Consider the following 27,034-nt stretch of genomic DNA (forward strand, 5'->3'; position numbering starts at 1 on the left):
TTGTATGCCCCCAAGCGTGAAATACACGCCTAATACTGAGATCTTTTAATTATGTTAAAACAGTTTATATGTACACATGTAGGTAAATAGCTTTGATGATATTTCACTTTGGATGAGTAGTGGCAATCAATACACACCATCTTGATCAACTAACTGCGAATTTAAAATTATTAAACAGGGCCCTTATTCACGAAAACTTAAACTAAGATACAATCGAAATTTTAAGAAATACTGCAATTCGATTGGCTGACCAATATGCAAATTGGATATATGCAAATTGATTTTACTGGTCAGCCAATCAAATTGCAGTATTTCTTAAAATTCCGATTGTATCTTAGTTTAAGTTTTCGTGAATAAGGGCCCTGTGAATTGTAATACACTGACTTTTACCCAATCACTTGCAGATAAGAGTTGAAATTTGTCATTTGTTAGAAACAGAGAGAGAGAGAGAGAGAGAGAGAGAGATGGGGGGTTTAACTCCACTCGACACAAACAAGGTCATTTTAGGACTAACATATGGTTCAATTTTATTTCAATAATTCGCTTGCACGTAGGGGTCTTTAGCAGTGAGAGGAAACCGGAGGACCCGGAGAAAACTCACGAGGTTGGAGAGGCAACCCTACCTTTTGTCATGTTAGAAACAAAGAGTTTGATGTTTCTAAACTCACGTATTCTACTAGTAATAATCCCCCTCGTATATATCTAAACAATCGGTGTTTAATTAATATACCATGGTAATCTATTGCCACAAAATATCGTATTGCTGGTTTTCTCTTAGAGTAACTGGTTAAGTTATAAGACAAGACAAAGTTAAAGTGTAATTTAAAATCTCTTAAAATTATCAGCTATAAAATCATGATTTTGGTTACAATCTACTTGATGTGATTTAAGAAATTTCATAATCATCCATGTAAAGAACCTTTTTTAATTTTCATTAGATCCTCATAAACTATTTGAAACTAAACAAATATCAATTTGTAGATTTTATAACAAGTTTGAATCTGATTAAAATACAGATCTATATTTCGTTTTGTTTTTTTATACTATTGATGGTCTACACTACATGAAGATTTGACCAGATGTAGTAAAAAGGTCGCGTCCGGGGTTGTACGAACGGCTTTTGACCCTATGATGTCAGACATGTATTAATCAATCAGCGTTGATGTTTCGAGTGGTTTACCCACAGTTCCGTGCATCGCATGCCAAGAAGTCGCCAGAACAGATGGGTTCATTGGCTAATCTCTCACCTGAACGCTAATCCAGATCCTAGTGTAGTACAGACAAGTAAAACGAAATTTTGAACTATAAAAACGAAACGAAATAGGATCTGTGTTTTAATCCGATGGAGCAAATTTTCTTTTTTCTGGAATATGTGAATTAGACTTTAGTTAAGAAATTGCTTGCTGTGAGAAAACGCTCATTTTTCTGAAAAATTTTGAGAAAATGTGCGTATTTTCACAGCCATCTCTAATAAAGACTGTCCTGTAAAATATAGCCGCAATATCAATACTTGCATATTTGAATTTTAAATAAAATAACATCACAATGTACTAAAATAAAATATTAAACAAAAATCATCTATTTTTGGTGTATTTTAACCAATCATATGGCTCTACTTTTGAAGCTGCAGTATTTAAAGAAGGCACTTCCTCTTCCTCTGAAAGACTTAAAGATTCAAATTTTGCAGTTTTATCACCAGATGAGGAACAAAAGTCATCGTCTACATCTGTTTGCAGAGTTTGATTATTTGAAACCAATGACGAGTCTACAATTATACTTAAATTATCACAATCACCATGGTTACGACTTAAATCACTGTTTGTATTATTACTTTCTAAATCCACGGTTTGTAGATCGTCAATCATAAAATTAGAACCATCTAATGTCACTTCCTGTGTGCTATTCATTACGGTCATTTCCTCACCCTGAAGTAAACTAGTCGATTCTGTCACTTCGTCATTTGAATCGTGATTGGCCGCGTTTTGAGACATATCATGCGCCTGAAGCGCCAACTCCATTCTTCGTTGATGTTCCCTCTTTTCTTCATTATAACAAAATATATATTCAAATGTTTCATAAACTGCCATAAACATACAGAAAGCACTGGCAAGTACAAGAATCTGAAATATTATAGATGGATTATTAGGTTATAAATTATGGGATATTCTCTTTTGTTCATATTGACCAGCTTTCGCTGAACAAGACACATGGGTCAAAAAATGAAAAAAATTGGCCGAATGATTGAGACTACACATTGCTAGTTGTGAAATGTATTTTGATGTATACCTCTGTTTTCCTTTCTTGGGGTTTAACATCCACGCCCACCTAGGGTGATATCGCATACAAGTCTTATTTTAGTCTATTCAGCCGCATTCACAGGGCTCTTCCCTGCTGGTGGAGCCACGGTGGCTATGTGGGTAAGCCGATGGCTCGCTAGCCTGGAGGTCAGGTATTCGATCCCTGCATTGACCGAGAAAAATCATCAAGGACAGCTCTCTAGTCGTTTAGATGGGACTAAAAACTGAGGTCCCGTGTATACGTAAAAGATCCCTTGGCAGTTGGAATTCGATATGAGAGTAGGCCATAGTGCCGCTGTCTGGGCAAAATTTCCTTTATAGCACATTGTATGGCATATGTCCGTCGTCATTAGCCCAGTCGGAGCAGTTGGAGGAAATCTGAGTACCGGAAGTGAACCCACGAGGTTGAGACGGCGCCACTAACTCCAAGACACATACGCTCACACCAGGGATCAAAACCACAACTGCAAGCCAGAGGTGACCGGCCAGGTAGAGGTTGAAGCGTGGCACTCTAGACCACTAGCCCCCCCCCCCCCATCTGGTTATAATTAAGGACTTACTTTTAAAGTTTTGATTGTAAAAGGCACGTCTGGTTTGGATGTAACAGGTGGTGGAAGACATGGTAAAGAAAAACTATCATTTAAATAAACACCACTCATGGCTTCTTCTATTTTCCTTTAAAATAAACAATAAACAAATAAATACAAACCATCTTCTATGTTAATCTGATTAAAACACAGATCCTATTTCGTTTTGTTTTTTATAGTTCAAAATTTCATTTTACATGTCTTTACTACACTAGGATCTGGAAGAGTTGTTATATAACACACATTCTGGTTAATGTGAGGGATTAGCCAATGAAAGGGTCTATTACAGCGAGTTCTTGGCGTGAGGTGCACGGAACTGTGGTAAACCACAGAGTGGAACAATTTGACTGAAATTTTCAGCATATTTCTTTAGTTTATCTATTTTTTAACTATTATAGCGAGAACTGACAGCTCTTTAACTAATCTCCAATAACGCCACTTTAAACCCTTAGCCTTATTTAATGGCAACTAATTAATGTCTTCCATGTCTTGAGAAGAATATATATAAATAGTTAAATAGAATATTTACTGTCTCCTCTCCTGGAAATCTTCAGGTGTTAAAGGTGTACCAAATAATCGAAGTCGCCATTTCTTTACATAACCAAAACCTTTCTCTGTATCTGCAATTTATTAAATTCATATGTTTTTGCTCCAATGTTAATTATTACAAGAAATCATCATATAGGATGATATTATCAGCATTTGATCAAGTAATATCCCTACTTCAAGTGTTTTATCGTCCACTCGACACATACTAGGGCATTTTGGGAACTAATACATTTTTTAATTTTATTTCAATAATTTGCTCGCGCGTAGGTGTCTTTAGCAGTGGGAGGAAACTGGAGGACCCAGAGAAAACCCACAAGGTTGGACAGGCGACCCTACTCCTTGTCACGTACAACTGGGGAATCAAAACTACGCTAGTTGACTCAATGACAGACCATATGATACAATGTGCACGTGCTAACCATTTGCCTATCCAACAATTCCCCACCCCCCAAAGTAGTAAGTAGTATGTCTCATTGTTATCATCATGAATTAAATATTGTTTTCATATGAATATATATATATATATTTTATCAATTCTTGATAATAACTAGAGAATCCTAGTCGAAACATCGCTCAGTAATAATCTGTAATTGTATTCAATTTTTTACAATTTTTTAATAAGCAATGAATGACTAGAGAAGCCTAGTCGAAATGTCGCTCAGTAATAAGCAGTAATTGTATTCCATAGAACTATGTCCTCTATGTATTGGGTCGTATACAGGTTATTTTATTAGGAGTATGAGTTATTGGGTTTTATACAGGTTATTTTGTTAGGAGTTACCCTACCACAGTATAATAGAAAAATACCTGAATCTGTTATTGTAATAATCCATTTTCCTACTGGTTGTTCACCCCAACATCGTACAGTTGAAAATGTCCAATCAGAGAAACCAGCAGCAGATCTGTTCAATAAATCAATATGTTAGTCTCAAAATAACATAATTAAAAACACTGTACCGTCTAATAATATAAATTTAGAACTACGTATAATAAGAGCTAAACATATTCTGGACACATCAGCTCAAATGAAATGAGGTTTATCGTCCTACTGTTCTACTCTGATTGGGATAATGAAGACAGGCATACACGATACAGTGTGCTACGGAGGCTCAGTGGGGAGGAGGGGGAGTGGGCATACACATAAATATAGCCTGGAGGCTCAGTGGGGAGGGGGTGGGCGGTGGTCAAAAGGTCAAATTGTCCGTTGATACCAACTGCTTTAAATCGTCTTAGTGCAAAAACGGTAAATTTGACCTTTTGACCTCCGGGGTCACAAGAACGATGGTGAAATTAGGTAAGTTTACATTTTTATTGAAAGAGTGATTACTTTCACTCATTTTTAGCATGTTTTCACTATACAAGAATGGCTGCGCATTCACTTTCAAAGTAAATGACTTCCCTCCCACCACTGAGCCTCCGGTCTAATAGTGCAAATCATCGGTCAGAATCAACAATCATGGGAATGCTTTTACCAATACACCTATGTAAGGCAACACAAATAAAATAAGTTGTTTCTCAGGCACCGCCCGCACGGCCTATTTATTAGTCTTGATGAAAAATAAAAAATATGTAACGCCCGCCCGTACATTGATAAGCAAGTCATAAAAAGAATATGCCGCATGTATCTACATGCCCCATACGTGAATATCCATTCAAATGTATTAAACTAATTTAGATACAAACGCTCATTTACGGGTCTTTTTTATTGATATCGAAAGAACCTCCATTTTTGTATCACATGATTTTAATTACCTCCCCTTGTGAACTATTTCAATGTATTTCAATCATTCGATCTTAATCGGCTCATTATTGCCGGCTTCAGTCGGTCCATGTTTGAAAAAATCCTACTTATAAAACAATGAATCGTAGAACAGGTTAATTATTATAACTTGTGGCTACGAATACGATACGATGATAGTCACCATACCTTAGTCAGAATCTGGGTCATTAGCACATTTAACGGTAGTTTTAATAATCCGGAAAATAATAATTGGATTATACATTTGATGGTTTTACTGACCAGTTGTTAGTTAAATTTTAATAGTCATTCGATATAAACCCCAGATAGAACACTGCATATCCTGAGAAACACACCGAATATCCTGAGAAACAGTCATTTCCCGAATCCCGATGACACGTGACATGCATTGGTTGGAATTAGGTCAATCATTATAAACCAGCGATACTAGATTTAGATCTAAGTGTCGTTTACCGTGATGATTATTTTTGATACACATGCTAACAGAGGCTTACTCTTTAAAATATTGTCGTTATTATGGACGTCTATTAATAGTCGTACAGAATTTTATTTTAAACCAATTTTAATTATGGTTGTCACCATTACCATTAGTAAGCTACATTACGTGAATTAAATATGGAAAATTATTTTCCTTTCAGTCAGTGTTCAGTGTTTGAGTACACTTGATTTTTGGGTTTATGTTCTAAGTATGTATAATATATAACTGAAAGCAAAACCGTAGACGAGTAATGACTTTCTCATTAAAAAAAAAAAAAAAATACAAGGCCGCCCTCCCGCCCAAACTATTTTCAACAATAGCCAAATTTTATTTTACACCATCCTCTAGCCAGAAATGAGGTAAAAAAAAAATAACCCGCCCTCCCCCCCTATAGTTTCAGCTGTCAGTTGCCCAAGAAAGAAGACATTTATTTGTGTAGCCTAATATCTGTCGCTGTATAAAATACTCTAAAATATCTGAATGAAACATTAAAACTTCTTTAAATTCATTATGTCTTATAAAAACAATAATGATACTAACCTGTCTAGAGCTCTGTCTGCTCCTATAACAGAGTTGGTACCACTCGGACATTTTAATTTCAATGATAATTTACCTCGTACAGGATGGGTTATTGTCACAGTAACTTGAACATATTCTAATATATATAAATCATAACCTTGTACGGCATCTTCACTAACTATAATATATAACAGGTACAACAAAGATTAGAGAGAGAGAGAGAGTTTAACATCCATTCGATACAAACTAGGTCATTTTGGAACTAACATATGGTTCAATTTTATTTCAATAATTTGCATGCACATAGGGGTCGTTAGCAGTGGGAGGAAACCGGAGGACCCGGAGAAAACCCACGAGGTTGGACAGGCGACCCTACTCTTTGTCACATAGAACCGGGATTTCGCAACCACTCCAGTTAACTCAATGGCAGACCTTATAATACAGCACGCACATGATAACCATTCGGGCATCCAACCCCCCACCAGTTGACTCAATGACAGACTTTATGATACAACGTGCACGTGTTAACCATTCAGCCATCCAATACCCCAGAGATAGGTAAATGAAAATAAAAATTCTTACCAGTATGTTCAATAACAAGGGGAGTTTTGTTATTTTTAGGTATTTGTAAGTTAATGTCCTTGACACCGTATGAAAATGATGTAATCCAAGGCACAGTTTCCCAAATCTATAAATATGATGAAACATAAAATTAATCATGATAAAATACAATATACAATTCCATGTTTATAACAGATCAAGGTTTTTGACTTGTCTTCTCTGATCTTCTCTCAATCTGATTAAAATACAGATTTATATTTCGTTTCGTTTTTTATACTTTTGATGGCCTCAACTACATGAAGGTCTACCCTATTTGACTTTTATTTACATCCATTCTTGTAACTAGTTTTTAAAATACAGAGAGAGAATTGGGTTTAACGTCCACGCGACACAGTTTTTAAAATACAGAGAGAGAGAGAGAGAATGGGGTTTAACGTCCACAAAACTAGGTCATTTTGGGACTAACACATGATTTTTTATTTCAATAATTCGCTTGCGCTTAGTGGTCTTTAACAGTGGGCGGACCCGGAGAAAACCCACGAGGTTGGAAAGGCGACCCTACTCCTTCGGATTCAGTTAGTTTGACCATAGTCAAATAAACACGATAACCTTATGTCGCCTCACCTGTCTAGAGTTGTTTTACTTGCATGCCAATGTGGACACAGGACATCACTTTTTGTCCTACCCAAACAACTATACACTGTTCCATGCCAGGCCCTCTGTCCTGCACTGTGGCACCCTCTAAATTAAATCTTACCTTTGCTGCATTGACCAATCTCCAAGCCTTTAGCAAACCAAAACCATGTTTATGACTGTGATATAAGCCTGCTCCATTTTTCTGCCAATGGGCGACATCCACATCAACCTGAAAGAAATTGTCCAAGTATTATTTAATTTAAAAGTATTTGCCAATTTGTATTATATATCTAAATTTCTTTAATAAAAGGTCACAGGTTGAGTCGAGACAGTTCCTTATAATTTTTCAGCCTTGTTTCCGGTTCATTGGAGAGAGAAAGAAAGAGAGAGAGAGAGAGAGAGAGAGAGAGAGAGAGAGAGTACATCTGATAGAATTATTTTTACCTTCAGTGCTGTAAGTATTATAATATACTGTACATCCCTCCATGTTAAACATGGCCGTACTTGTAACATGAGAGCTATCATACCAGCAGCTAGTGGTGCCGCGGCGCTGGTACCTGTATGACGTTCTGTACATCCAGCCCCATTTCTCTTAGTCCAATCAGTTGTAACCTACACAATCAAAATTTAAACATGCATTATACAAGAGCTAAATCTGCCTATAGCAGTTCTTTCTTTGGGCCTGAAATGTTATATAAACTATTAATTAGATATTTATTAACATGAAAAGACCTTAATCAACACTCGATGTCATCTTATGCGTTGGATTTTCTCTGGATTTGAATCCAATTTGCGGCTCAACGCTCATTGATGACTTAATCCAAAAATGGATAATCAAGACTATGTTTTTATTGCGCCGACTTTAGTAATTGAAACACTAATATCTTGGTTCAGAGTGGAGCAATTTGACAGACGTTTTCAGCATATTCCATTTACATTATCTAGTTTTTAACTATTATAGTGAGAACTGGCAGCTGTTTATCTAATCTTCCATAATGTATCTTTAAATATTCATATCAAAGAGGATAAAAGTTTAACGTCAACTTAGGTCATTTCGGGACTAATATATGGTTCATTCAGCTAGTTGTGGTTATGACAGAGTATTTAATTTAGTAAAGTATTTGATGAGAGAACTTTTGTTATTGAGATTTATAAGAGTATGATACATACTATATCTCTGTTATTGGCTTTACCACTACTAAACGTAACTCCCAACATTGAAGCACATTCTTCAGCATAGTAAGGCATATGTCCTATTTCATCTACAGCACCTGAAACAAGATCAACTTCTTTAAAATCATTGAACTTAACAGATTTAACAACATAGATTTAACTTTTAACTGGAGGATACTGGATTCCAGAATTGAATTCTCTCCATCTCCAAAAATAGTGACAATCGAGTAAACGGTGGATTTCGCGCAACAACGCATGCCTCACTGGATAAGATAATATCTCAACCAACCAGGATAGCTGAAACATATTCGTTGTGTTTAATTACGTCACGATTCTATTCAGACCACCTCCGTTAACGTGACTGACAGAACTGTGACAGGACTGAATTCCGCGTCACTCGATTGTGATTATCAAAATTAATCAGTCAGCGTTAAACTGGACACAAGTACAAATTAGATGACTTTGGGTGATTTTAAATGATTGTTACAAATTTTTAATTAAACTTTTGATATTGAATGAATGTGAAAGAAATTAGTGCTAGATACACAAGATTAAATGATACCCAGGTTACAGTGACAAGAACCAACACTTTATTTTATTTTCAAAATACCTGGCTGGAATGACAATAAAGTTTATATACAGGATTATATCCCGATACTTACCTATAGTAACTGTATATATATAACACAATATTTACCCATAGTTACTGTATTTATATATACCTATTTACCTATGCATGTTTACTGTATATATATATATATATATATATATATATATATATATATATATATATATATATATATATATATATATATATATATATATATACAATATTTACCTATAGTTACTATATATAGAGAATTTGTATATATATATAACCCGATACTTACCTATAGTTACTGTATATATACAACAAGATACTTACCTATAGTAACTGTATATATAGAATTTGCATAGCCATCATAATTACAGTTGTCATGGTGACGACCACCATTACCACTTGCTACAACAAAAATACTACCATAACCTTTCCTCCCAAAATCAACACCAAATTTCATAGCTTTCTGTAAAAATAAATCATAGAACTTTAAAAATAAAAACCAAAGTTATACACATTTAACAGTTTGATTTCATATGGTGTGGGTGGCTAAGTGGGTAAGACGCTGACTCGCTAGTCTGGAGGTCGCATGTTTGATCCCTGCATTGGCTGAAAAAGTTCATCAGGATTTTCCGACGTGGTTTCCCCCTTGTCAGTGGTGCAGGACGGAGGGCCTGACAAGGACAGCTGTGTAGTATTATTGCAGGCTGGAGGGCCTGACAAGGACAACTGTCTAGTCATTTGGATGGGATTTAAAACCGACGTCCCGTGTACACATTGGCGTGCACATAAAAGATCCCTTGGCAGTTGGAATTCGATATAAGAGTAGGTCATAGTGCCGCTGCCCGGGCAAAATTTCCCTCATAGCACACTGTATGACTTCCTTCTCTATGACTTGTCTAGCCAACCCAGAAAAAATGTAAAAATTAATGATTCAAATGCAATCTATGACCTGTAGAACATCCATGGTTTTAGTAACTCATTTCATACAAGCTCACTTGTCTAAAAGGCAATATTTAAAAAATTTAATTTAAAAAACTATGACAGAGCAGCATTTATAATGTTTCATGTGGGCAGAAGTAACTCATCTGATACACGCCCACTTGTCTCTAAGACAATATATAAATAATATAATCTGTAGATTTACTTACGGCAGCCATGATATGTGGTCCATCAACTGTTTTACCATCATCATCTGGACCCCAACTACAACAGATGGAACAAATATAGTTTGCCAGGCAATAAAATAAGCCCAAAGCAGTCGACAATGGTTGTCACATATAATGGCAGCATTTACAAGATACTAAAAACTGATCAACTCATTAAACATACATTATGCAAGAGGTAAATCTGCCTATTGTAGGTCTTTCATTAGGCCTGAAATGTTATATAAACTATTTATCAGACATTTATTAACATGGCAAGACCATAATCAACTCTCGATGCCATCTTACGTGTCTGATTTTCACTGGATTTTAATCTGATTTGCTGTTCAACACTCATTGATGTTTAAATCCAAAATAGGGTAACTGAAACTATGTTTTTTATCCTATCAACTTTAGTAATGATGATCAAGGCTAGGCCTAAAATTCAATTCTGACAATTCGGAACGTTCCAGACTGACAATTGAGCATCCACCAACAGTGTGGTCTAAGAGGAGATAATATGAGGTTAGGGACTATACTACATAGTTACCTCCCCTTAGTTCATTGATTTGGGGGGTGCTCGATTGTCAGTCCGAAACGTCCCGAATTGACAGAATTGCAATCAAGTGATATGGAATTCAACCATGTCACAGTTCTGCCAGTCCTGACAGCTGAGGTGGTGTGAGTAGAATCGTGACGTGTTTTAAGTAACAAATATGTTTCAGCTGTCATGATTGGTTGAGATATTTTTTTATGCAGTCGGCACATGCGTTGTACTTCAAAATTCTCCTTTTTACTCGATTGACACTATTTTCGGAATTGAGAGAATTTAATTCCCGAACGTTCAATCGAGTATCCCCATATATTTTCAATGAAAACAATATGGCTAATTTGTTTGTTTTTACCTGCAACTATATACATCATTAATCTGCATTTTTTTATTAAAAGCTGTAGCTTCTAAACTGTCTGTCATTGGTCCATCTAAAACTCTTAAACCTGTTGAAAATAAAAACAAGAATTCAAGTTGATACATCCATGACGCACAAGACTATAGCCCATTCTATTGTCTTGACATATTGGGTACTGAAATATTCCCTCAAAACTTAATAATTTGATAAAATTTTGAATGTGTATAAACTTCTGAGACTTCTGATTAAATAAAAAATTAAACAGAAAATCAAAATATACTATAACATAAACATTATTTCCAATAAAGTGCTGATTGGTTTTGCCTTTGGTAGGATGTTCAACATGGCATTGAAAAGGTGCAAGAAGTTCTCTTGGAGGGAAACTAATAACTGCATATAAGTCTTATGGCCTGGGGGGTTTTGTGTTCGATCCCTTCATTGACTGAGAAGTTCATTGGGATTTTCCGACGTGGTTTCCCGTGTACACCTTGGTGTGTACAGAAAAGAGCCCTTGATAGTTGGAGAGAGAGAGAAATGGGGTTTAACGTCCACCCGACACAAACTAGGTCATTTTGGGACTAACATATGGTTCAATTTTATTTCAATAATTCGCTGGCGTGTAGGGCTCTTTAGCAGAGGGGGGAAACCGGAGGACCCGGAGAAATCCCACGAGGTTGGACAAGCGACACTATTCCTTGTCACGTACAACCGGGGAATCAAAACCCCACCCGTTGACTCAATGACAGACTTTATGATACAGCTCGCACGTGCTAACCATTCAGCCATTCCCCCCCGATAGTCACTCTCATAGCACACTGTATGGTGTATGTCAATCTTCATTAGCCCAGTTGGTGTAGAAAAGTAGGATGTTAAACCCTGTTTCATTCATTCTTTGCTGTTTATCTGTCCCCATTTACATGTAGGATTCATAATAAGGAAAGATAACTCTTTAGGACTAAGACTAGTAATTATTTTTCCCTTAAATTTTTCTCCCCTCTTCCTGCATTGTTTGGTTGACTTTTTGGTCTAGAATTGGAGAGAAGGGATTAAATTTGCAATTTCATAGCAGTTTTGGGTAATACTGATGATATTACAGCAGAAGGATAGGAGGTTTTAAAGTGTCTATCTGCAGAGCAATCATTGTGTCGGAAGTGAGTTTTGACTCCAGTCAACATCAAATTCCTGTAGCAAAAAATCTAAATGGTCAACCCCCTACAAATTTATCATGAGGAGATTGCCAAATGTGTTCCCCATTCTGGCTATAAAGATTGGAACCAAGAGAATGTTGAGTCCATATAAAAATATTACTTCTACTTTTATTTTTAATCTGATTTCAATTAACTGAACTGAGTTAAAAATACATTATACAAGAGCTAAATCTGCCTATTGCAGGTCTTTCTTTAGGCCTGAAATGTTTTCTAAAGTATTAATTAGTCATTAATTAACTGATCCAGGCCTTAACCAACTCTCGATGGCATCAGATTTCTCTGATATTAAATAGATTAGAATGGTTCAGCGATACTTTGATTAAATCAAATATGGAGGATCGAGACTTAGCTTCGATCAACCAGTACGGTGGTTGAAATTATTGCACACATCTGTCAAACCTTCAAAGGCTAATATCTTCGCTTGCAACAGAGTAATTTGAATGAAATTTTCAAATTATTCTTTTACATCATCTACTTTCGAACTATTATTGCAAGAATGGCTAGTTCTTTATCTAAATCTTACATAATGTATCTTTAACCTCAGTCTAGCTACATGAAAAAAAAAAACAACCAGCAATGACTTTGTTGCTTTGGACATCATCAGTGAAGATTTCACATGTTTTTTCTTTTATTATATAAAATTTGTCAATGTATACATACAACGTGGGTTTCTATATTTATACAAAAAATAAGATTAACATTCATGCCAGTCCATCAGACATGTTTAAAACAACTGTTACAGATGTGGAAAACAAGATGATCAATTTGATTAAAATACACATCTATATTTCATTTTGTTTTTTATACTTTCGATGGCATCTACTACAGATCAGACCAGTTTTACTGGAAGATCGCGTCAGGGGTCATATGAGCAGCTTTTGCCCCTATGACGTCCGTTTAATCAATCAGCGTTGATGTTTCTAGTGGGTTACCCACAGTTCTGTGCACCTCACGCCAAAAACTCGTCGTAACAGACTGTTTCATTGGCTAATCCCTCACATCATCCAGAACGCGGGTTATATAAAAACTCTTCCAGATCCTAGTGTAGTAAAGACAAGTAAAACAAAATTTTGAACTATAAAAAATGGAACGAAATATGATCTGTGTTTTAATCAGAATGGGAGATGAGAGATAACTAACCCGATATTTTTGAATTGTAAGCCACCCCAACACCACAGATATCATTCGCTACAGCTGCTATTTCCCCGGCACAACGAGTTCCATGATGATTATTCACTGAAATAAAATAACCAAACACAAATATTTATCACCCAATAATACATTCTACAGTACATATCGTTTGTGTGATAAATTTCATAATCTACTGCGATTTTAGGAGATATTGTTTTACATCAATTTGATTGGTCAATTAAAAAGAAACTACTTTTGTTTTTGTTTTTATTTTCAAAGAACAGTTCATTTTTTATGAAAAGTAACATCTTTTTTTTTTATTAAAAATGAACTATTTTTATTTAATTGACCTTGATGGAAACACTGGGTCAATATAAAGGACTTTGCAATGGTTGAATTGCTTTCAAAAAATGATGTATCACCACGCTGTAATGTAATAAGGTTCAGTCAAAGTGAAATCTATAGCAAAGAATTATATTTATTTATTTGTACATGTAAGAAAGGATTGGGTGATAAATAAAATCTCCTTCTCGGCTTTTTTGATATAAAAAAATATCAACACTCGTCGATAACGTAAAAAAAATAAAAACGCAAAGCCTTGTTATTTTACTTTATCGACTTGAGTTGATATTTATTTATATCAAAAAAGATGAGTAGATTTTATTTTACGTAAAATCAGGGGCCATAACCCAGGAAGTTATGATCTAATTAGGGCTGTACGATATTGCAAAAAGGGACGATATCGATATTGGCATTTTTTTCAAAGATATAGTAAAATATCGCGATATTTAATAATAATGTCACTTTGCTATTAAATAAATTAAATATAAATGCATTAAAGCTGACTACAGTGTGAGTGGATAAGAATTGTGGGTAAGAATTGCTTTATTCAATCATACACTTTAAACGTTGCTTTTTTTATAATATAGATTTATTAAAACGAACAAAACAACATCCTTTTTGGATAAAAACACTTCAATGCTTTTTAACACAATAACAGGAGACATTACTTATGCATGTACATATAATTAAATTAAATACAACCGCTGATGTTTAAAAAGCGTCTGCTTGTGACCATGTGTAAGAAAATTCTCAAATATCACGTGCAGTGGCAGTAAGTAGATGCGGTCTTCAAGTCTTGTATTGTAAGTTCAAACAGTTTAACAAATACTAAATGATCCGGACTATCTTCCATTCATGCATTCGTTTGTCTGCAGTTGGCCTAACAGTGACATCTATTTATAGATCGTTTTATTCTTGCTTTCAGAAATTAAGTTTCGTAGAGTTTTCTAAAAATATTTGTTTTTTAAAAATATGACAACCTATTTATAGCCGGGTAATTAGCCACGGTAGTGGGAAACTTCAGGCGTTTAGTAGGCCTAAGCTTTGCATGTTGTAACAACTGACAATTTATTGTCGACTAAAAACAAAGTAAAAGTAACGCATAAACGATGCAGTGAAAAACGGCTGCGGACATTGCGCAAGTGTTTTCAACATTTAACGATTCTCAAAACATTAATTTTATTATAGTTTATTGCAGATCTTTCTTTAGGCCTGAAATGTTATCTAAATTAGTAATTAGACATTAATTAACTTATCCAGACCATAATCAACTCTCGATGCCATCGCTAGACTCCGATATTAAATAGATTAGAACAGTTCAGCCATATTTTGATTTAAGCTAAAAATGGAGGAGCGAGACTTAGCTTCAAACAACCAGTACGGTGGTTGAAATTATTGCACACGTCTTGTCAAACCTTCAAAGGCTAATATCTTTGCTTGCAATAGAGTAATTGGAATGAAATTTTCCAATTATTCGTTTTACATTATCTATTTTCAAACTATTATACCAAGAATGACTAGCTCTTTATCTAAATCTTACATAATGTATCACTAGGCATAGTGAACAAAACAGGTTAACAATTCTCACCTTTACCGTCGCTAGGCATAGTGAACAAAACAGGTTAAACAATTCTCACCTTTACTGTCGCTAGGCATAGGATCTGGATCATCATCATTTAAATCCCAACTTCCCAAATAATTATAATTTTCTTGTAAATCTTTGTTTGTCCATTCAACGCCTGAAAATATCAAATATCCGTTTTAATGCCTTCACATGTCAGAACAAATAAAATGTTCAACAATCAAAAACATCTTGGCCCAAAAATTGTTCACATCTAAATCTAACTCAAGTTATTGTCATTTTGAGTTTCTACATTGGGTTCTGTTGATTTCACACTGCCATTTAAACTGAATAACCAATAACAATATAAATACAGCTAATTCTGGGCATATTTAAAGATACCCTCCCGCGTACAAATATACGGAACTTATTAAAGATACATTCCCACGTACAAACTGAGTGATTTGATGATATATTCGGACTAAAAACATATTCAAAGTAATTAATCCTTCTTAAACATTGTTTTTGTGAGGGAATATCCCTGCTATTTAAAGTTTATTAAAAGAAATCATGTTTAAGTCATGTGACTTGGCTGACCCGGTAACTAGCAACGGGTGCACAATCGCTGTCCATCTACCATAAATGTCAAAGCCTAATTAAATTCACTGCCCACATCTTTTTCCGTGGTTTTTATCTCAGAAACTGTTGTACTTTTAAGCTCACCATCAAGTTTATCTACATCAAGATCTCACTAACCTTTGACGTCACGGAACCAGGAATTCCTAATCGTCAGGCTGCTGATTAGGGAAACCCATACATTTTTGTCCTGTATGCGCTCCATGGGTGTTTTTCAGGGAATCCAGTATTTTTCTAGCAAGATTGGATATTTCTACTTTCGATATATACTAAAATTGCCATACCTTTATTGGAAATAACCACCCCTTCTGGGAAAGTATTTTTAATAAGTTTCGTACACGCCAGCCCATTCTAGTCTATATACATTGTAAATGCCATTTAAAGATTAATTATTAGAATGTACGGAAAAATAATAATAAATTGCAAACTTTTCACGTGATAAATTTTGAGCAAGTTTTTGACTGTTTTAAATCTTGTGAACATGTTATAGGACATATTTAGATGGAATTTATAAAACTTTGTGGGATTCGGGTATAAGGAGGAATATTTTTATCGTTTTGGTGACCACAGACAACATTATCTCTGGTGGGCATACTACATGATTCTTTATGTGGGTCATCCCACCATTTCGAGTATTGGTCTTGGGCACATCACTAATTTTAGCACTTCACCAAGAGAAATATGGTTGAAAAATAAACTTTACGATTTACTCATGTTATTGATGATATAACCATAATTAAATCAATAATAATAATATGTTCAATTTTAATCTGAAGATTGTCTATGTAATTAAGGACATTTGAGTATAAGAAGGCCGTTACATGTACGTCCACATGGAAATGTGGTCGTGTAAAAATCTTACCATCATCAACAACAGCTACTGTAACACCATGACCTGTAATATTTCTCTCCCACACACCCGTTACATTTACATCCATGTTCACTATTTGACGATTTACCTAAAAAAAAACAACCAGCCTTCAAAAAAACTTCTAGCTGATGGATACTGATATCATTATTCCAAATAATACTTGTCAAATTAAAGGTGAAATCTCAGATGTATACTCTTCAAAAAAAGTAGGGGATATTGAAATGCAAATAGGCCTACCTATGCAGGTTGTGATATGATAAATAGTCATGGACAGTTGACATGCTTTGAGAGTATGTTCACAGATGAAGAACTTGTCGCCCCAACAGAACCACTGAGCTTCATGTGTGACATGCAATAGCGCCAAACACGTGGGAGGGGTTTATTGTTCTTGCATAAGATTTACTGTTTAGCGTATCTATGCTTTAGTGTGTTGCGTTTAATTTGATCGGGAGACGTATTCGTCAACGGCAACCCTGCAAGAATTGGCCGAGGCACTGCAAGAGGGGTGGGTCAGATTGCCCCAAATCGTGATTGGACGGTTGATTAGAAGCATGCCACGACAATTTGCTGAATGTTTGAGGATTGGTGGAGCAATTACTCATTATTAAGACCAAAACCAAAAACGCCCATTTTCACTTTTGACGGTGTATCTCTTTGCGAGTGAAATGGGGCCGTCAGATAAGCCGCCCATATGAACAGTTTATGTTCACGTGTAGGCAATTGGCATGTTATTAACATACACTGGTTACCTCTAATAAAAACAGCAGTGCATTTCCGCAGTTTTGTATTGTTTCTGAATATCCCTTACTATTTTTGAAGAGTATATTTAAGTAAACAAAACTGGTTAATTCATTGTGGAAGGGGTGGTGGGGGGGGGGTGGATGGTTAGTGTCTGTGCGTTGTTCCATAAGGTCTGTCATTAAGTCAACTGGGGTAGTTTCGATTCCCTTCTTGTAGGTGACAAGGATTAGGGTCGTCTGTCCAACCCCATGGTTTTTCTCTGGGTAATCTGGTTTCTTCCCACTTTTAAAGACCCCTATGTGCAAGTGCATTATTGAAATAAAATTGAGCCATATGTTCGTTCCAAGATGACCTAGTTGGTATTGACTGGACCTTAAACCCTCTCTCTCTCTCGTTGTGTAAGGTAACCCCTTATTATAGATGTAGTTGAAAGCAACTATCAGGGCTGAAGCTCTATTAAATGTTTTTAAAGACATACCAGAGATTCAATATTCACAATATTGTAGTTTATGAGGTATTCAAGATCACTCAAATGATTGTGACGGTATTAGTTTGAACACGAATCTCCACATCAAGAACTGACTCTAATTTGTTTAATAGACTGACAAGTTTGCAGAATGTAAGTTTTGATACAAGAGATCTTGTTTAAATAGCAAGTCAAATTTACCAATGCAGGCATTGATGTTTGTCTTTGATGGATTGATGTTTAAAATTTTACTTGTCAGTAAAATAGTTCTTTTGTTCCTTAATGTGACTTTACAAATAATATCTGCTTTTATGCATTTACCTGGTAACAGGAGAAATGAAATGAAATGGGGTTTAACGTCCTACTGTTCTGCTCCGACTGGGCTAATGAAGACGGGCGTACGCTATACAATGTGCTATGAGGGAAATTTTGCCCAGGGAGCATCACTATGGCCTACTACATGTATATCGAATTCCAACTGCCAAGGATCTTTTACATGCATGTCAATGTATACACAGGACCTCGGTTTTTCGTGTCATCCGAACGACTAGACAGCTTTCCTTGTCAGGCCCTCCGTCCTGCATCACTGACAAGGGGATCGAACACGCAACCTCCAATCTAGCAAGCCAGTGTCTTACCCACCTGGTGACAGGAGTGATTCAGTTTGGTTACCCTACCAAGTACTGGAAAAGTAGTCCAGTTTAGTCCATTGTTATGGTGCACCAAGGCTTGTTTTTTATATTTGGAAAGCAATAAAATCAAAGGTTTGGAGAAAATAAAGCAATCTTGGCCTTACCAAATGCCATTGTCGATGAAAATAAGGATCGTAAATATCTATGGATCGCTTTTGTCTGGATCTGACAGTCTCCTGGCTGTACCATTTCACATTTGGATGAAGCTCAAGATGATTTTCAAACGTATCCACTAATTTGTTAAAATGTCTTTGATTATCTTGTCGTAACTTATCATGTGATTTTTGTAATTCTGTGAAATTTCCCCTCTGTGCCGTTTCGTGAAAGGTGTGGCAATAAACATGATGATCTTTATAAAATTCACCCACGGAATTGGAGTATGTTAGATTTAAATGTTTACGATCGGTAAATATGGTTTCATTGTACACTTCATCACGAAATCTCAGAATCCAACAAAGCACCGGTTGATGATCTGTGATGTGACTGGGTAAACTGATCTTTTTTCTTTTTGATTTACCAGTCTCAGCAGTGATAGGTTGAAATGTGTAGGTTAACATGAGTAAGTAAATGAGACATTGATGGAAGGCAATTGACATCATCCTAAAAGTAAAGAAATAAAAATCGTTCAATTTTTCAGAAAATAATGAGAAAATAAACATTCTTGTCTAGGTTATGTTTTTGTGTTACCACAATTAGATATTTTGAGACTAACAGTAGCATGGCTATATATAAAAAATTTGGTCACACAACTGTATCTACGAATGCCAGTCAAGTCGTCCACATGAAAAACCTGGTTACGTCGTCCACACTCGTTGGTGGAGTCGTCCACACGGCATTGGTTGACTCGTCCTCAAGACTTTGTTTAATTTCTGGATGTAGAAATATGTTGGTACAGTCGTCCACATGACTGTTTACTTTCGGGACACAGAAAGTATTCTTAATTAGTATAGTTTTTTTTTGTGCTGTGTGGTGCTTTATCATCATTTTCACATGGTTTTAATAGTGTTTGGGTCAAGTATTAGTTGTGAACAACCTGACCATTAGTTGTTTACGAGTCAAGTATTGAAAAGAAATGAAATGATGTTTAACGTCCTACTGTTCTGTTCCAAACTGGGCTAATGAAGACAGGTATACGCCATACAGTGTGCTATGAGGGAAATTTTGCCTGGACAGCGGCACTAAGGCCTAATCTTGTATCGAATTCCAACCGTTAAGGATCTTTTACGTGCACGCCAATGTGTACACAGGACCTTGGTTTTTCGTCTCATCCGAATGACTAGACAGCTGTCTATGTCAGGCCCTCCGTCCTACATCACCGACAAGGGGGAACTACACTGGTAAATCAGGATGAACTTTCTCGGCCAATCATGAATGCAGGGATTGAATATCCAACCTCCAGGCTAGCGACTTAGCAACCGGGACCCCCACAAGTCAAGTATTAGTTGTGGATGACATCACCCATGTCTTGTGGACGACTTAACCAGTGGCTGTGAACAACTTAACTGTTGATGTCTTTGCTTGTGGACTTAATTGGCACCCATATCAACAATGAAAAATGTTGCCTAAAGTGTGGTGTTTCCACCTACAAATTTCGATCATTTTAGGCCTAGCCTCAGTCATCATTAGTGATTGAATTTAGGCCTAGTCTCGATCATCATTAGTGATTGAATTTTAGGCCTAGCGTCGATCATCATTAGAGATTGAATTTTAGGCCTAGCCTCGATCAAGTCGATGCGATAAAAAAATATAATCTCGATTATCCATTTTGGGATTATCAGAAGGGATTCAAATCCAGTGAAAATCAAACACATAAAATGGCATCAATAGTTGATTGTGGTCTTTTCATGTTAATAAATGTCTAATTAATAATTTAGATAACATTTCAGGACTAAAGAAAGTCCTATAATAGGCAGATTGAGCTCTTGCAAAATATATCTTTAATTGGAAGTCATTACCGGTAATATAATGTTTCGACAGTGAAACACAAAATTAACAATATCATAACTCTGGCTATTATCTGTGAAGATGTAGCGTGTGTGCGCTGTATCATGAAGTCTGTCATTGAGTCGACTGGCGTGGTTTCGAATCCCCAGTTGTACGTGACAAGGAGTAGGGTCGCCTGTCCAACCTTGTGGGTTTTCTCCGGGTCCTCCGGTTTCCTCCCACTGCTAAAGACCCCTATGCGCAAGCGAATTATTGAAATAAAATTAAACCATATGTTAGTCCCGAAATGACCTAGTTTGTGTCGAGTGGACGTTAAACCCCATTTCTCTCTCTCTCTATCTGTGAAAATGTTTTCAAAATATCAGATATCACGTCACAATATATGGCTATATGGAATGGATATAACAATAACATAAAATTCTATAAGACTGACAATTTCATTTTTTACATCTAATAATTAGTGCCCCTCTTTGTTTAATAATGCTTTAGACGGGGTTATAATGATGAACACCAGAACAGTAGTTTAAAGTGTCACAGTGGATTTCACAGTAACTTCGGTTGATGTTACATTAATTGTAATAGTAACAAGCGCTATTCCAAACTCTGCTGGTGTATAAGTAGGCCTACTGGTTCTATTATTAGAAACGTAATAATCGTGTAACATGTCTGTTACGGACAAATCATGAGTAAACTGTTTTGATCACAATTGAATTTTCTCGTGCTGCAGTGGGCACAACCAAAGTGTACAAGATTACGAAGGTCGTAATCAAAATATTTGTTCATCTCCGAGACATTTATCTCAAAAGTTTGATTTAAAATAGAAAAAAAAAAAGAAGAAGGATAGTATTTCTTATATTCAAATAAAAATAACAGCATATAACAATAACTAAAAACATCATTGGTATACATATTATATATAATAATAAACAAACCACTTAACCAGTAAATAAAGTCTATGCTAGTCTCTAAAAAAGAAATAGGATATCAATTGGACTAAATTAACGTCATTTTCACAGCACAATCGTGTACACGGACAGTTTCACAATCGATCTGCCTCCTGTGTCAACAATTTGCTGCTATACTGGACGGCAACAGCTGATGTGATAAAACATTTATTGTCGATCCGAGAAAAGATTAAAGCAAAACAAATCTGACAAGGGTGATCACATTTCCTTTCCTGCGGATATGACCTTTGATAGCATTTCATTGGTTGTTAGTGAGGAGCTTTCCTATTTTCTTTTGAAGAGTCTTAAACGTAGTTATCTCCCTTCAACTATCCTCTTCACATGCAATGCATACAGTATAAAAATAAATCCGAAAGACCTCGGTCGACTCTGGTAGCTGGTCAGATAAATTTGAAATACTTTTGGAGAATGGAAAATCTAAACTAGTCTTTGAACTTTTGTCTAAAAGAATCAATTATATCAAAGACAAAGCAAAATACAAGAAGGCGATGGCTTTGATTCACCGAAATGGACGTTTAAAATTTTACCCGACATCGGCACTACTTGTCAATATAATAGTTCTTTTGTTCCTTGATGTGAATTTACAAATGACGTGTGGTTTAACGTCCACTCGACACAAACTAGGATATTCCGGGACTAACATATGGTTCAATTTTATTTCAACAATTCGCTTGCACGTAGGGGTCTTTAGCAGTGGGAGGAAACCGGAGAACCCGGAGAAAAACAACGAGGTTGGACAGGCAACCCTACTCCTTGCCACGTACAACCCTAAACCATGTACGCCAGTTGACTCAATGACAGACTTTATGATACAGCGCACACGCGCTAACCATTTGGCCTTCCACCCCCAACCCCGGTGCAGGACGGAGGGCCTTACAAGGGCAGCTGTCTAGTCGTCGGGAATGGTACGAAAAACCGAGGAGCAGTGTATACATTGGCGTGCACGTAAAAGATCCTCTGGCAGTTGGAATTTTCGATATAAGAGGAGGTCATAGTGCCACTCACCGGGCATAATTTCCTGCCCTCATAGTACACTGTATGTCATATGTCCGTCTTCATTATCCCAGTCGGAGCAGAACAGTAGGACATTAAACCCCATTTTATTTCTAGCCTTCCAAGCAGGTGATGATTTGAAGAACAGAGTTGGTGTAAGGGTTTATAATTTATAAGAAGACCATTGAGATATACACGCGATTCAGATCGGTTGATTGACAGACATGTAAGATACAACATTTTGAAATCGATGCGAAAAGAAACTGGCAGTCAGTGAAGTTGTGTAAGGACAGGAGTGATGGGTGAACGATAAGGTGTCAGTGAGAGAGAGAGAAAGTGAAAAAGATACCGACAGCTTTATTCTGAATAAATTTGAGAGGGTATAAGCTTTTTGCGGGAAGGTCAACAATCAGTGAGATATGAGATTTCATGTCCAGTGCAGAATCGAAATTTACACCAAGATTTCGTATAGATGTTGACAATGATATCGGCATCTCTAATTTTCACAGAATTATGAGAGAGAGAGAGAGAGAAAGAGAGAGAGAGAGAAAGAGAGAGATGGGGTTTAACACCCACTCGACACAAACTAGGTCATTTCGGGACTAACATATAGTTCAATATTATTTCAATAATTCGCTTGCACGTAGGGGTCTTTAACAGTGGGAGGAAACCGAAGGACCCGGGGAAAACCCACGAGGTTGGAATCGAAACCACACCAGTTGACCCAGTGACAGACCTAATAATACAACGCGCACGCTCTAACCATTCGGCTATCCCCCCACCTTTCCTACAGGAGAGGTGTATGCCATGAAGTAAAGTGGCCCCAGGACCGAACCTTGTGTAACATCGTATCAAAGGATCCTATGATAACGATCACTGTGGATTTACTTTTTTATTTCAACCATGCACGAACAAACATTAAAAGTTATTACATCTATAATTGTAACAACCAATACATCACACAGGATCGTAACATATCATAACAGATTGTAGTCATCGTTCTGCTTCCATTTTCACATGCTCTCGTTCTGTCTTGTACAGCGGTCTCTCGATAAGCTTGTCTGAGTTATGCTTCGTTGTTGTTGTTTATTACATATTTAACGTCCAATACAATGAATATGATATTATGGACAGGTTGATTTAATTAAATTATTTACATTTGAAAATTGTTAAAAACACAAAATAAAAAAAATAAAAAAATAAAAAAAAGTCCTCGGATTCCAAAGTTTCTTAACGCACACTTATAAATTCGCTGTCGTGAGAAGAGAGGGCGGGTCATCTTCTCCCTTTGTCATAATAAAGTTAAAACAGGAGGTCCAACTGACTGATGTTTGGCGTCATCAGGGCGGGTTGAAAAAAACCCGTGGGGAAAAAGAATCCGCTGGCTTTATGTGGAAAAGGGAAGTGCTCGCAGTAAAAACCACATAGCTGGACCTGTAAATTATTTAGTTATGCTTCTACCTGACATCATCTATAACAGTCCAGATGTTATCAACAACCTTATTAGTATTTTAACAGCCATTCACAAGTTATAATATACTAGAAGAATGCCCGGCTTCGCTCGGGGGTTATAACTCCGAAACCGGAAGTGGTAGACTAACGCCACCTGGCCTATGTTACTCCCCGGTCCGAACTACCCCTATACCCCAAATTTCAGACTCGGAGCAGACCTAGTGTAGCCGCCAACCCCGAACAGACAGACAAACAGACAAACAAACGACAGTCACAAATATTAGTATAGATAGATATATTAGTAGCCTTCATTTAACGGACAATTATATTATATAATGAGGAGATAGTGACTAATTAACTAACTTAATGAATGCATGTTGTAACACAGATAATACTTATTGTATCTCCAACTCAAGGCTATAAACCACAGCTGCTTATTATTATATAACACATCTGACATACCATATTTCAGCCTTTGTAGAGGAGATTTAATGTTATGGATATTTCTTACTTGATCCCGACAATCCAGATAAGTAGTGAACCACGATATTACACATATAACAATTTTGTCGTTGCGATATTGTTTTCAAATTCATAGACAAGGAAAGGAGAAATATGATGGCTGAAACAATATTGTTATCTTTGCACAATTATTGATTCTAAGTTCATAACCAAACATATAGAAAGTATGCTGGTTATTTTGATACGTTAAGGCAGCTATAGTTCATTAAACATGTTGGTCATTTGCATTTTTCAAGGATAAATTGTTATTGTTTGAAATACACGTGAGTGGAAAATTACTAATTAGCCTACGCCATTCGGCACCTATAAGCGAGAGCGGGGCTAGAATAATTTCAGATATCATGTAGATTCTTTAGACGACTATTTCATGATGTATTGTTTGCCTGAGTCTAGCCACGTTGGTTAGACTTTTACAGGAGTTGAGAGAAAGAGATGTTAATTTTAAATATTGAAATGTAGACTATGGTGACATAATAACGTATAGCGAAAAACAACTATCATTATTCCTGTTAATCATACTATTTAAGATGCAATATATTCAATCACAACGTATGTAGTAAGAAACGATGCATGGGTTATACGCCGGATGTGGCGACCGGTTTTGCAGTGGTCCGCTCTCCACGTCTGACCCATGGTGCTACACACAGCTCGATAATGATATCGAAGTGTGTATGGCGTCGATAGCGGCACCGAGGTCAAGCCCAACCAGGAAAATACAGCCCCCTTTGTCCACCTGACAGATGATGGCATTCACACAAGGGAAAGTCTCAGTGCCGTGACACTTCTTGTGATCATATAATCTGAAAGCTGCAACCTTTTCTATGGTTTGTAATACTTTGGTTCTTAAGACCATAGTGTAGCCTATCTTTAATTATTTATATGTTAACACTTTCTACAGAGTCAAATAACACACACTAATGAAAGTAAATGACAAGTTTATATACATAAAAAAAACAGTGATATTTTGGTAAAATCCTTATATCCTTATCCATCAAATACTATCTTGTTTATGATATGTGTTTAGTAGACCAAATAAGGTAATGTTCTCCCCCTTTGTCTTGGGAGAATGGGGGTGTTTATTCCATATTTGGGAAGGAAATTAACGCCAAGGTATGTCTATAACGTACAGAAATAAGGGGGTTATATAAGAGGGTGTTGAGCGAAATTGACCAGGGCTCACCCCGATATGCAGATCCCCCCCTAGCATCAACTAACCTGTAGTTTTATTTACGATCACAAAGGAAACACAAGGAGAGAGAGAGAGAGAGAGAGAGAGAAAGAGAGAGAGAGAGAGAAAAATAGGTTTAACGTCCACTCGACACAAACTAGGTCATTTCGGGACTAACATATGGTTTAATTTTATTTTAATAATTCGCTTGCGCGTAGGGGTCTTTATCAGTGGAAGAAAATCGGAGGACCCGGAGAAAACCCACGAGGTTGAACACAACAAGGAAGTCCGATAATACTACAGATAGTTTAGATAGTAACGAAAGATTAGAGATCTCTGGGCGGTAGTTTTTAAATATGATTGGGTTTAAATTCGACTTTTTTTTAAACAAGGGAACCTGTCCATATTTCAACTGGATAATTATAATGGCGATAACGGTCGATTAGTCAGAGTTTTTGATTTTAAAGGCGCATGATCGTTAAAAACAAAATACCCAGAGAAGAATATACAATCAAGTTTTGTTAATTTAATAACATTATGTCATGATTGAACCAATTTACGTCAATGTCTTTAGTTTTCCGGAACAAATGGTTTCTTTATCAGCCCCAGGGTTGCCCAATGATAAAGAGAGAGAGATGGGGTTTAACGTCCACTCGACACAAAGTAGGTCATTTCGGGACTAACATATGATTTAATTTTATTTCAATAATTCGCTTGCGCGTAGGGGTCTTTAGCAGTGGGGGGAAACCGGAGGACCCGGAGAAAACCGGCGAGGTTGGACAGGCAACCCTACTCCTTGTCACGTATAACCGGGGATTCGAAATCACACCAGTTGACTCAATGACAGGCCTTATGCTGAATTTATAACAATCAAACCTAAGGTCTATGTCTTTGTGAAGCATCCGGTATTTTTTATATTTAGATAAAAATACAAAATAGACGTGAAATGAACTAATCATTGGCATTCGCCTTTCGAATACTTCGATGAATCAAAAACATCTAGTCAAACGCTTGACTTTATGAGTATCTCTCCCTTCCAAGTCAAATTTGGAATTTTGACCTCTGTTTCCGTCCATCAATTATATTTTGGTACACGGACACGGTTTACTCTAAAACAACACGGTACAACACG

The 27,034-nt window shown here is 36.4% G+C and overlaps 1 protein-coding gene across 2 annotated transcripts; it reads right to left on the minus strand.

Moving 5' to 3' along the window:
- Positions 1-301: 301 nt before the first annotated feature.
- LOC126831061 (proprotein convertase subtilisin/kexin type 7) lies at positions 302-22,020 on the minus strand. Of its 2 annotated transcripts, XM_056102725.1 has the most exons (17): positions 21,743-22,020; positions 18,963-19,458; positions 16,951-17,047; positions 15,529-15,630; positions 13,559-13,654; positions 11,208-11,298; positions 10,309-10,363; positions 9,485-9,623; positions 8,557-8,657; positions 7,831-7,998; positions 7,508-7,615; positions 6,772-6,877; positions 6,211-6,367; positions 4,241-4,335; positions 3,414-3,504; positions 2,858-2,972; positions 302-2,120 (listed from the first exon to the last, which is right to left on the minus strand). In XM_056102725.1, exons 2-17 carry the CDS (start codon positions 19,455-19,457, stop codon positions 1,575-1,577), a joined length of 2,562 nt encoding a protein of 853 aa, XP_055958700.1. In that variant the 5' UTR covers position 19,458; positions 21,743-22,020; the 3' UTR covers positions 302-1,574. The 2 variants fall into 2 exon arrangements, with proteins under 2 accessions (XP_055958700.1, XP_050417635.2); XM_050561678.2 differs by lacking the exons at positions 9,485-9,623; positions 10,309-10,363; positions 11,208-11,298; ... (3 more) ...; positions 18,963-19,458; positions 21,743-22,020 and adding an exon at positions 9,222-9,235.
- Positions 22,021-27,034: the final 5,014 nt, after the last annotated feature.

Source organism: Patella vulgata, chromosome 8 (genome assembly GCF_932274485.2).
Source record: "Patella vulgata chromosome 8, xgPatVulg1.2, whole genome shotgun sequence".
NCBI lineage: Eukaryota > Metazoa > Mollusca > Gastropoda > Patellidae > Patella > Patella vulgata.